General features: G+C 42.4%; 1 protein-coding gene across 2 annotated transcripts in view; it reads left to right on the plus strand.

Annotated features, from left to right (window-relative positions):
- The first annotated feature begins 2,322 nt into the window (after window positions 1-2,322).
- The window catches only part of LDAH (lipid droplet associated hydrolase), a 193,157-nt gene continuing 181,766 nt past the window's right edge, over window positions 2,323-13,713 (plus strand). The window contains exon 1 of one of the 2 annotated variants that reach the window (XM_075201377.1): window positions 2,323-2,426. In XM_075201377.1, the coding sequence (XP_075057478.1) occupies window positions 2,410-2,426 (17 nt within the window). In that variant the 5' untranslated portion in view covers window positions 2,323-2,409. Of the gene's footprint in view, window positions 2,427-2,464; window positions 2,695-13,713 lie in introns of those variants that run through there. The other variant, XM_075201378.1, reaches the window with a different exon arrangement.

Consider the following 13,713-nt stretch of genomic DNA (forward strand, 5'->3'; position numbering starts at 1 on the left):
AAAATACCGACATCTTAGTACCTGACCCTTTACCTGGTGTATATGTAAAGAGTATTTTATGGATGCTCTCTGTATGGTATATCAGTAATTGGGATGCTCTTTGCATTATACGGCGGTCACTTTGAATTATTAACATTTATTTTATGCTCTCTGTATTGTACGCCAGTTTCCAGGATGCCATCTGTATTGTATGGCGGTAAATTGGATCCACGCGTATTGTTTCTGGGATGATCTCTGTATTGTATATGGGTAATTGGGATGCACTCTGTATTGTATATCAGTAAATGAAATGCTTCCTGTATAGATTCCTAAAATACCTGCCCTTGTATAGAGAAGTCCCTAAAATGTCTGCCATTGTTGTGAATCAGCCTACCATTTCGTCTTGCATTGGCCTTGACTACCACCGATTTGGCTAGGGATAATGCTTTGCTAACCATGCCTAATTTTGCATTTGCCTCTTCTACCATTTATTTGGTCCCGCCTACATGAGGCCACTTTCAGAGTTATTTCCAGGGCCACTTTAAATTCCCAATCCACCCCTGGCTGTCAATGATGTAAACTGAATGTTAGGAAGTGTAGATACTGAAGTGTTCCTTAGCAAGAAATGCGGCATACACTCAATGCTAAATACCTTGCAGGTGTCAGGATTCACTAGGATGATTGGGATCCTTCTGTTCTGCCTGGGATTGGTGGTACTTCACCCAGAGGTGCGGAATATAACAAAGTGGAAAGTTTTCACCAGAGGTTCCCGCAAGGGAATTTGGGCTTGGCAGCTTCCACCCTGCAGGTCACTACCCTCTAGGGGAGTTCACAGTGAGCGTTGATAGAGAACTGAGTACAAAGAAGAATGTAGGCACTAGATAGCCACAAATGAGTAGGATTACTGAGTGATGCTCAGAGATAGTCCAGAGAGATAGTGGGTGATTTGCAGCAGTACACTTGGAGAGATAGTAGGGATGATCTGCAGTAGTTACCACTAACGAGTGGAGCAGGTAATAGGTGATTACAGCAGCACGCTTGGAGAGATGACAGCAATGATCTGCAATAGTTACCACTAACGAGTGGAGCAGGTAATAAGTGATTACAGCAGCACGCTTGGAGAGATGACAGCGATGATCTGCAGGAGTTACCACTAACGAGTGGAGCAGGTAATAGGTGATTGCAGCAGCGGAGGGCATGAGCTGCTTCCAAGCCAGGAGTCTGACAAGAAGAACCAGCACTAAGAGGTGCTGGGAGGAGCCTTATAAATGAGAGGTAACCAATGGATGAGCGAGACAGGTGAACACAGGTGAGATGATCACCTGCACATGTGCAGAGCTGATTGCTGGCTGACAGCCGGAGAAGAAGCAGGGAATGAGGAATGAATAATATTCAGGTTACCGGGTGGCAGCCGTGGGTGAGCGGTGTGTGACAGCAGGCTAGTCGCTGTAATATGTATAGTTACAGTTGGGCATAGGTACCAGAAGTATTTGTCCAACTAACATGCGTCTTGCTCAACTAGTACCATTTTCATGTTGAACGCATCTTGATATGCGTCCTACCCAACGTACACTTTCGAGTTCTCTTTTTAGGGTACGTCTTGTTTTTGTATTATTTGCTTTATAGTAACCATGACTAAATTAAGCTGTGATTGCATTTTGGGAGGTCAGGGAGTATCCGAAGACTTCTTCAGTGTCAGCTTTTCAACTAATCGGGGGGAAGTCAATTAGTTGTGAGGTGCCATTAGGATATCTCCTCGATGACCGGATGCGCCCATTGCCAGCTAATACGATACAGAATGCTCTGCTCATTTTTTCTTTCATCTCTATGGGACCCGGGGGGAAAATGAGCATAAATTTTAGAAAAGCAAAGTGGCTCTGCGGACTGTTCCGGAGACATATCGCGCCACCTTGCGCCAAACTGAATGTGCCCCATAGTGGTGCCCTATTGAGTTTTATAAGGAGGGTTTAGATCTTTGTTTCAGTGTTTTCAGACCAAGTGGATTTTGTGTTTCTTAACCTTTGCACACACCCCTTGTCATGCATCCCCCCGTGGGCCATGTCGTGACAATATTGCAATAAGTTCCCAAGAGAGGCTGCAGGACTCGCTTAACATGCAACATTGTAGATTCATGTCAATACACTGTATCTTATCATGCAACCTGTGTTTCATAAGTCTCTGCAGCTACAGTCTGTATGGTTATCAGTCAGTGCAATCTGACAACCATACTCTGTATATGTTATTAGTGCTAGTCCCCAACCCCCTGATAAAATGACCCCACCACCGGCCTCTGCTGGGTCCTAAGCTCCCTCCCGTTATCTTGCTTTCGGTTTCCCTCTGATGGTGACGTCAGTGGGCAGGACCTGGCAGTGCCCGGCCGGGGTAACGTTCTGAGCCTGGAGCTGCAGAGAGGGAGACCCATAGCAGCTGATGCCGCATTGCGTGAGGTACTACCCGCCGCTATGTACCAGTGCAGCCATCACTCATTAGTACATTGCTCTGCATGTAAATCACCCGTCACCCGTTTCTGTGCTGCTCCATGTCAGCTTGTGTCTGCTGCAGCCATCATAACAGTGACTGGCAGCTGTCAGTCTCCGCTTCAGGAGTTCCAGCATCTGCATTATATATTATAGCTCTGTGTGGCCCCTGGTGACGAATCATATAATCCCACAAATGTGACTGGGCAGTATTATGCTGATGTAGTTACTGCTGCAGGTATGTGATATACAGTGTACGGCTTTGCTAGGCTTTTTCATTCCTTTTGCATAATAACAAAGACTTATGACCAGTGCTGTGTTATACATTATTCTTATAACAAGAAAATTCTATAGCCCTGTACAATATTTTTTTCCCACAGTTCATATTGTGCATCATTTCATTCAAACCATGAAGGCTAGTCAATACATTGACAGATTGAATGCAAATGCTAATATAAATCTTCCTCCCACAAAACAAATGTTTTTGGGATAATTTACTGCTCCCATGAATGTATAGGCTGGTGCATGTTTAACCAGGACCTATAAAATCCATGTCAAATTGCAGGGAGGATTTGCAAAAGAGGAATTCTACTGTAAATGTGCTTTGTCCACCACATGATCTCATTTAAATAAACTCACTATGCAAAATCAAGTCTCGGTTTTGCATGGGGTGTGCAAGTAGGAACATCCATGCACCTAGCCCGCACTCCAGGGAAGCCACCAATCTGCCCCATCAGAAAATGCTAAATATTGGACGCTTGCAAAAGCTTGTTCTAGGCCTAGAAATACATGCACTTCCCTGTAAAAACTGGTGGATTTGTGATGTGTGGCATTACAAAATACATCTACACTGAATTTTTGCACCTTTAGATATTATTTTTAATTTGTTTACCTAGCTGTGATAAATTGATTAAACCAGTGGATCCCAAACTTTTTCAGTTCAAGGCACCCTTAGGGTCTCCATAATTTTTTCAAGGCACCCTTAAGCCAAAATAATTACCAAGTAGTCCCCCACCTTGCTTACCACTGGCCCTGGCCGAAGCACCCCTGTGAGATCGCCGAGGCACCCCGGGGAGCCTAGGCACACAGTTTGGGAACCACTGGATTAAACAGTACTTTTCTGTTGGATTAGATGTTATTAAGTTATTTCATACTTGTGCACCGTCTAGGAATTTCTGTGAGACTCCCAAATTCCAGGCACTCTATTCTCCTGCATCCATGGCAGTTCACCCATCCTACTGAAGTGGATGGGATGGGGGCCTGCATGACTCAATTCACAGTGAATAGAGTAATTTTGTCGATTCGTGATGCCCGTCCCTATTTAGTGGGAGTTGCAGGATGTCTGTTCTGAACTTTTACCTGCGTAGCAGCAGGGCCGGTGCTAGGGTCCATGGCGCCCTAGGCATTTTTACAAAATCGCCCCCCCCCCCCCCCACAAAAATCGGCGCCGCCCCCCCCACTCGCAAAGATCAGCGCCCCCCCCCCGCGCAAAAATCTGCGCTCTCCTCCCCCCTCACCCCGTCTTTCCTTACCTTGTCTCACCACCGCCGCCTCTCTGCTCCTTCTCCTCCCCTCCACTCACTGACACTAGTGAGTGGAGGGGAGGAGACGGAGCAGAGAGGCGGCGGTGGTGAGCAATAGCCTCTTCCCCCCTCCCTGTGCATCTGAATGCTGTGCGGCGGCCATGACAGGTATGGTCAGCGGTCGCCGCACAGTTTTAAAGTCATTTAACATTCTGTGGCGCCCTCCAGGCGCCCTCCAGAGCCCGGCGCCCTAGGCAAGTGCCTAACCTTGCCTAATGGGAGCGCCGGGCCTGCGTAGCAGTCCCTAAATGAACATGGCAGTCAGTACACAGCATTCAGCACACCTTTTAACCAAAATGAAATATGAATGCAGTGTTTTGTTGCATATTGGTCCATGCGCTGTCACAAATTGCCACCTGACACTAGCTAACACATTTGAATCCAGTCATTCGTCCTTGAGGTCTGGTAGAGCGTCGGAATGAATGAGCTGCTCTTTGATTCAATTCCAGACTATGAATTTGTACTACTGTAGTGCTTAGTATCGCGCCGGAGATATCATCATCATTTATTAATATAGCGCCACTAATTCCGCAGCGCTGTACAAAGAACGCACTCACACCCGTCCCTGCTCCATTGGAGCTTACAGTCTAAATTCCCTAACATACACACACACAGGCAGACAGACTAGGGTCAATTTGTTAACAGCCAATTAACCTACTAGTATGTTTTTGGAGTGTGGGAGGAAACCGGAGCACCCGGAGGAAACCCATGCAAACACGTGGAGAACATACAAACCCAGCAGAGGCCCTGGTCGGTAATTGAACCCATGACCCCAGTGCTGAGAGGCAGAAGTGCTAACCACTAAGCCACCGTGCTGCCCATAGATATAATCAAATTCTAATTTCAGCTGCCTGGGCAAGTACGTAGCATGAAGGAGATATGATAAGTTGTATTGAAGCCAAATAACTACAATCTGCCAATGTGACTGCAAACCCCAAAAAAAGGTGTACACCACTCTTTTATATGGACTTTATTCTTATCAATCTACCAGTTTAGTTTGGGCAAGATCTAGTTAAACATCAATATTTATAATAGTTGCAGACTATTGAGGTAGATTTACTAAAACTTCCCAAAAAGAAAAGTGGAGGTGTTGCCCATAGCAACCAATCAGATTCTAGCTATAATTTATCTAGATCAGTGATGGGCAGCAAGCGCCCCCCCAAGTCTTCACCTGTGGCTCCCAGCTCCTTCCTGGTTTATTTTGATATTTTTTTGTTACAGCTTGTAACACTTGTTTAAACCACCTGCTGATATTTAATTACAGGTTGTCCACCACTGATCTAGTACATCCCATTAAATGATAGCTAGAATCTGATTGGTTCCTATGGGCATCACCTCGACTTCCTTTTTTAGAAGTTTTAGTAAATCTACTCCTTTATTTTATATACAGCTTAATTATTTCATATAAGGTTTGTCCCCGTCATGTAAACTGCATTTATGACAGCTACAATTGTAAATGCCAAGTACTTGAATATGTAATTTCTTATTGGACTTTATGCTGCTGTTTTAGATATATCTTATCTCTTGTATGTTGTTTAGATATCATGTTCTTTTTTTAAATTACCGTATAATATGCTCGTTATCATTTAACAAGTGTCGTCTCAGGTCTTTTTAAAAAATATGTAAACAGGCTGATCAATAATAATCACGCAAGGTTAATAATGATTGCTGATTTGCAATAAAAATAATTGTTGCTTATTTTTAATTGCACATTTCTGATATGTGTTGTTGTTGAAATGATATAGGGAAAATAATGCAGAGTGCAGACATTTTGCATTAACAGAAACAATAGGTCTGCAGTATTGAATAATAACCGTTCAAATATACAGCAATATTTTTTTTACCAACTGCTAAACAATTTGTGTCACATGTTTTTGTAGTCTTTTAATTATGACTTTATAGGTTATGTGATTGATGATAACTTTCATGCTTGGCCCCGATGGACAATAGAGATCAGTGAGCTGTTTTTCTCACAGATTCCCAGATTGTCTCATACTGATTTTTAGGGGTCCCATATTGTCATTTGAGTCCAACTAGGTTCTTGCATTCTTATATTGTAAGCTTGTGAACAGGGCCTTCTTACTTCTAAAGCTGGGTACACACTACAGAATTTCCCCCCAACTTTTTATGCCGATCGATTTTACATGCGATCGATGGTCCGATCGCTCGGTCCATGGACTGCATACACACTAGCCTTGTTTTAGACGATAAACGGAAGAGCGGACCTCCCTTTAGCGACTTTTTGCAGCCATGTTGTCGTGAGCAATGATTGCAATTTCGTACACAGTATCGGAGGATTGTCGTGGATCGGACAGAAGTTTATACACACTACACAACGGAAGCGAGATTGGAACGAAAATATTTAACGGTACGACCAACCAAATGAGGCGACAATCGTCCATTTGGGCAGACTTTCGACCATCGTGTCACTACACACACTGACCCGACTTTTGAACGAGCGGTCGTATGTCGGCTGGTTGAGCCGATTATTTTACAGAAACCCTGTAGTGTGTACCCAGCTTTAGTCTGAATTGCCCAGTATTGTTTTATTACTGTGTTTGTCCCCAGTTGTATAGCACTATGGAATTTGCTGGCGCTATATAAATAAATGTTGATGAGAATGATGATGATTTGTGACCTCACAGATGCCCGTTCTGCAGTACTTTAATTCAGGGGAAACAATCCAAACTCTTTTCTTTTGGCCACAGTAAGCTAATATGTATTGCTTGGGCCTGAAGAGACAACGTAGCCCAAAAATGACAATTTCTGTGCATGTAAAATGTGCCGGCTCACCCATATATCTTTGTTAAAAATGGTGATTGAGTATTTCCATCCATAAAAAAAACATCAGAATACATCCCACCGAATGTAGACAATGAATAAAATGTTGGTCATTATTGTAGGGCAAAAAAAAAAATCTAAAATAGCAAAGCAGAACGTGTCAGTTATTTCTCATCAAACTTGCTCTGACATCACTGATTGTGTGTGTGTATCCACCAATCGTTACAGAGCATTCTGGTCACTCAGGCTACAGCACTGTCTCAGGGTTCTGCCCCAGTCTGTATTGCTGCCATTTTTTGGGATACAAAAATGTTTATTTTATTAAAACAGGACAACGACCTGGGGATTTTATGTAGACAGATTTAAACAAAAAGTGTTCCCTCTCCTCTCCCACATGTTTTTCCAGGAGTGGGTTCATTAAGTTCATTGTAATAACTCTGACTAATGTAACATCTTTTTTGTTTTTATTGAAGCCCGATGTACGTGACTCCAAATCACCAGTGCAGTGCAATACTGTGCTATGGACCCTTCCCAAAAGTGAAAGGCCCACATGTCCCCCCTTCCCCCACGAGCCAAAAGACCCCAGAGATTTAAAAAAGATCTTCAGACCTTCCAAAAAAGCTATGGTGGGCCCCTTAATAGCCCTAACTCCAGGAGCCATGGGGTTCCTTGGAAGGTAGGGGTCTTCAGGGCCACCAACACTGCAGGTCTCGGACAGTCCACTTTACCCCAAGGTCGGTTGAAGCTTCCCACTGGGGGCCTGGCTCTTCAGCTCCCTCCAGAACAAGGGAGCCTTGGAAAACTTGGGGAGAGGGTCGTCCATAAGGGTCTATACTCAAACCCCCACAAAAATGTGACAACAAAGATATATCAACTGAAAAAAACAATATATTTATTGAAGCATTACAATACAATACAAATTTCAGCTATCTTGTACAATGTCTTTCAATCATGAGGAAAGAACATAACATCAATCCAAACAGATCTTATCTGTAGGGGAATAGGACCATACAGATTTTCTATCACTGTGAGTGTTAACCCTCTAGACTCTATTGATTTTTGTTATATTTACATTTTTTTAATCAATTACATCAACCCCTCCCCCCATGTTTTAGAGCATGTGTGCCCTTATTTTAATATATGTTTAGTGTAAATTCGTATTTAGAAGCATATTGGGAGAGCTGTCCTAGACCACAGGTATTGATTGTCATACGTGCAGTACGTTGTATTGAGAACTTCCTCTTTTGACTCATTGTACAATGACCTTACTGGAAAAAAAGACTGCAAAATTTTGCATTAACTGCAATCTATCTGTCTCTACATAGGACAACTTAGTGCTACATATAGGGGGATATTCAATTGACCGCAAGTTTTTTTTTTAAGACCCCGTTAAGTCATTTTATCGCTGTTCTTTATCATTTTCGAGCGGAAATTCCATTTTTAATGCTACTTTTTTTTCATGAAACGGTCCTCTCGCGCTCCAGTAGAAGGTCTATTGAAAGTATAGGGTGTGCGAGAGGCAGCCGCGTTAAAAGCTATTCAATTGTTTTTTTAACGCGGCGCATTAAATAGGCAAATATGCTCTTTTATCTCGCACCTCCTTGGGGTGTGCTAAAAATAAAAAAACTAAGAAAACTATTTGAAATCATGTAATAATGAAGAAAAAAAAAGAAACTATGTTTATCAGTAATGCCTAACATGTAAAAGTTGATTTTCTTGTGAAAAAATAATAAAAAATAAATAAATAAAAAAAATAAAAATAAAAATCAGTAATTAAACATATTTATGAATGTTTTTGGTACAAATATGTATGTACTAATGTGTTTTGACATGGTATAGAGCAGGGGTCAGGGAACTTTTTTACCTTTTACCCCCAAATATATTTAGATACGCCGACGTTACCCCTTTAATTTGAAAGGAAGGAAATCATACATTATTAATTATTGGAATTCAAAATTTTATTGAATCTATTCAAAATTTCTTTGAAAGCTTCACCTTCAAAACTTCAGGTTTTGGAGAAATTATGTTGCTTAATTTTTGATACGAGAGCATTAATATTGGGGCATTTTAGAGCAATTTGGATACAGTCTTCAGCGTCCAATCAATTTCTCTGCTTTGTTTTTATGTTCGTTAGAGTGGAAAATCCTTGTTCGCAAAGGTAGGTTGTTGCAAAAGGCAGCAACTTTTTGACTGCCTCCTCATGTGCAATTTTGATGCCTTTGCAGCTGTTGACATCCAAAAATATGACGGATCTGCTTTGTTCTCAAAAGCAATACGTGCTTCATTATTGCATCGAAGCTCAAGAAGTGCCTCTGCCAACCCTTGAGGCTCTTCTGGTACAACAGCAATTTCACATTTAAAGGGATCTACGATCCAACTGACAGCATGTGAATCAGCAGCATTACCCCCAGGAATTTCATTTTTACCCCATTTGGGGTAATTTACCCCTGTTCCCTGACCACTGGTATAGAGGATTCTATAGTAAAAGATAGTGAAATAAAAAAATATGCTAAAGAAAGTACTGTAATGTAGATATTATCAAATAGAATGGTTGTGTAATGCAATCAATGTATGAAAATGTATGCCAGTCCTTTTTTTTTTGTATTACATGACCGCGTTAAACACTACAGTTCACTCCCCTAAAAACTCGCAAACACTAATGATTAATGCGTGGGGGCAGCGTTCCCTCTTTTTCAATTGAATTGTACGAGTTTTACCACCGCGTTAACTAAAAACGGTCACTATAGCAGTTAAAAACCCGCGTGTGATTTTTTTTTGTAACGCTGCGGGAGAAAAAACCAACTTGCGGTCAATTGAATACCCCCCATTGTGTTGAAATGTGTATATTATATTTATTTATTTATTAACTGTTATTTATACAGTGCCTACATATTACGCAGCACTTTACAGAGAATATTTAACCTTTCTCATCAGTCCCTGCCCAAGTGGAGCTTACAATCTATATTCCCACCCCCCTACGCACACTGGGGTTAATTTGTTAGAGGCCAATTAACCTACCAGAAAGTTTTTGGAGTGTGGGAGGAGCCTGATTGGGTCCAGGGTCCCGAGTGTGAGCCCTGGTTGAAATCGAGCACAAGACCCCGATACACAATACTCTGTATTAAACATACTTCGGTCTGTTCTGTATTACAAACAGGGAATGTTAGTTCCACCCACTGCAATACATGTTGCACCAAAGTCTTTGCCTTCTAGCCAGTCCCACGCCAGATGTAAACATGAATTCACTCTGAATTTTTATCATGATCATTTCTATGCTTTTTATCTGCTTTGAGTATTACCTGCACACAGCTAAAGGCAAGTACTCCCCAAACAATTGCAACTTTGTTGGACACTTAGGGAATCACCTGACAGATGTTGGATAGGGAGGGGCGCTACAATAATGGTTTGCTTACAAAACCCATTTTTAGCAAAACAGACTACGCAGTATAGGGCTCTACCACAAGTTGAAATCAAAAATTCACAGGTCCTCTGCACTCACCAAAAACAGGGAGAGAGAGATTTTTGAAGTATATAAAATCACATTATTTAACAATTTCTGTATGACAAAGAAAACCTTTTAAAGTGATCAATCTAAAATGTCCCAGTAAAAACATTGTCATTATGTATTTGCAACATTTTCCTTTACATTGTGGACAGTTGTGTGTTTTCGATTTAATAAGGCTGTGTACTTCAGCATGGCTCGTTACGTAATGCTACAATATGTGATGACTGCTGCATTCTCATAAATATAACATTTCCAATCTCAGACCATGAGCACAGCGGCCGCTGCGATCTGCTGCTAGATCTGGACTTCTTGGCAAAGAAATAAGTTTTTAATGAGAAATGGAAAAAATGACTAGCCGTTTCTGTGCAGGTGGCAAAAGGTTAACAAAACTCGCCTGTCAGATCTTGTTATAAAAATGTCCATAGAACTGAGGTAAAACGTACAAGACAGAAAGGAATGACCTAAAAGTAAGTGCTAATAAGGTCTTTCAGTCCCCCAGCGTCCCTGCAATATATTACACCGCATCTACCACCAGGCAATATAAAGATATTTGTAACTCCTGGGAATTTTAGGTCATGAGGACAGTATCTTATTTTTAAAAGTAAACGTTTGTTTTTTTGTCTATTTTGTGGTTTGTTGTATATGAAACTGCTGTATCCTGTTAGGTCTTTGTGTTTAAAAGTTGCTTTGGTTTCTTAACATAGGCATGTTGCCTACACTTTAATAGTATGTGAGCAAGTTTGGTGTGCTGACATAGGGATCAAGGATTTTAAGCTGCAGCAACTTTGTGATGTGGTCTGCATGGTAAAACCATATAACATGCACCGTGCACGTCAACATAACTGTGTGAATGAGCCTTTAGTCCACTTTGGACCAGAGGTTGGCAGTTTTGACTATTAGTGCATGCTGGGACTTGTGGTTCTGCTGCACAGGTTCTAAACCGGGTATAATTCAAGGGCCATATGTGCAACCCTGCAGCCTTCAAAGGCATTCCCCTCAAACCTTGCCACATGCTCCCCATATGCGCCTTACATACCCATCAGACCTCCCCACATGCCCAGAAGACCTTCCCACATGCCCCTCACATGTCCATTAGACCTCAGACACATGTCTATCAGACCTCCCACACATGCTCCTCATATATCCATCAGATCTCCCCACATGCCTCTCACATGTCCATCAGATCTCCTCACATGCTTCTCATATATCCATCATATCTCCTCACATGACCCTCACATGTCCATCAGATCTACTCACATGCCTCTCATATGTCCATCAGATCTCCACACATACCTCTCATATATCCATCAGATCTCCCCACATGCCTCTCATATGTCCATCAGATCTCCCCACATACCTCTCATATATCCATCAGATCTCCTCACATGCCCCTCACATGTTCATCAGACCTCCTCACATGCCTCTCATATATCCATCAGATCTCCCCACATGCCTCTCATATGTCCATCAGATCTCCCCACATACCTCTCATATATCCATCAGATCTCCCCACATGCCCCTCACATGTTCATCAGACCTCCTCACATGCCTCTCATATATCCATCAGATCTCCCCACATGCCTCTCATATGTCCATCAGATCTCCCCACATACCTCTCATATATCCATCAGATCTCCTCACATGCCTCTAACATGTCCATCAGATCTCCCCACATACCTCTAACATATCCATCAGATCTCCTCACATGCCCCTCACATGTCCATTAGACCTCAGACACATGTCTATCAGACCTCCTCACATGCCCCTCACATGTTCATCAGACCTCCTCACATGCCTCTCATATGTCCATCAGATCTCCTCACATGCCTCTCATATATCCATCAGATCTCCCCACATGCCTCTCATATGTCCATCAGATCTCCCCACATACCTCTCATATATCCATCAGATCTCCTCACATGCCCCTCACATGTCCATCAGATCTCCTCACATGCTTCTCATATATTCATCATATTTTCTCACATGTCCATCAGATCTCCTCACATGCCTCTCATATGTCCATCAGATCTCCCCACATACTTCTCATATATCCATCAGATCTCCTCACATGACCCTCACATGTCCATCAGATCTCCTCACATGCCTCTCATATGTCCATCAGATCTCCCCACATACCTCTCATATATCCATCAGATCTCCTCACATGTCCATCAGATCTCCTCACATGTCCATCAGATCTCCTCACATGCCCCTCACATGTCCATCAGATCTCCTCACATGCCCCTCACATGTCCATCAGATCTCCTCGCATGCCCCTCACATGTCCATCAGATCTCCTCACATGCCTCTTACATGTCCATCAGATCTCCTCACATGCCCCTCACATGTACATCAGATCTTATCCACTTTTACTTACTCACTGCACTCCGTCCTCCTCCTCAGCTGGTATTCTACGTGACCTCGCTGTGTTATGCAGTGGAGGTGACATGACTTGATGGTTTTGCTGTATAACAATGCAGAGAATATGTTATGTCGGGATCAGCCAACTGGGAGCTGCAGGTGACGGCCACCTATTCCCTAATACTGCTCTAAACCATTCTCGGTTTGTTGCTGATTGGTTGCCATGGGTCACTGCTCAATGCAAGTTTGCGACTATTTAATAAATCAGTGATTGGCAACAGGTGGCTCTCTGAGCCTTCACCTGCGGCCCCAGCTCTTTATTGCTTAGTTGCCAGATCTGTTCGTTATAGCTTGTAGCGCTTGTTTTAAACGCTTTCTGATATGTTATTACAGAAATATCTCTCTCACTTTGTTTAAATATATTGTTTTAACTTATTCTTAAGAGTAATGGTAATGTGCCGTCCTTTTCACAGTCAGAGAGCTGCTTGTGCGGCCCCGGGTGTCTATCAGGTTGCCTATTACTGTAGTATGTTTAGAGCAATTTAATGGATAATTTCAGTTTTAAGTTGAGTTCAATAAGTAAAAAATATGCACTTATTACGTACTTGCGTTACAGTGATCCAGCTGATTCATTGGGTTCCCCAAATTATGCATCATAAAAAAGGCTGACTAAGCAGGCGTGTAGAGAGTCCGCTCATGTCTGCCGCAGTCCAAGGACACGCTCCCCACACTCCTGCTGCTAGTCCCTCCCCGAACACAGCAGATTTTGGAGAATCCAACCCACTCAGATTTGGTGTATCGCTGCAGTACATATTTTCCATTATGTTTTACTTACCGATTTAAACCCGAAACTGAATTGGCAGCAATTTGGCAGCAAACTTTCCAGAGCCATTTTTATTGAGTTAAAAGAAAGCACATCTTCCCTGGCTCCTTAAAAGTTCCTGTTGGCTCCTAGATTTAGCTGACTATCTCCTGAATTCTATATGATTATGTCCACCCCCCCCCCCCCAACCCTAAACACATTTTA

Source organism: Mixophyes fleayi, chromosome 3, assembly GCF_038048845.1.
Source record: "Mixophyes fleayi isolate aMixFle1 chromosome 3, aMixFle1.hap1, whole genome shotgun sequence".
In the NCBI taxonomy this organism is placed as follows: Eukaryota; Metazoa; Chordata; class Amphibia; order Anura; family Limnodynastidae; genus Mixophyes; species Mixophyes fleayi.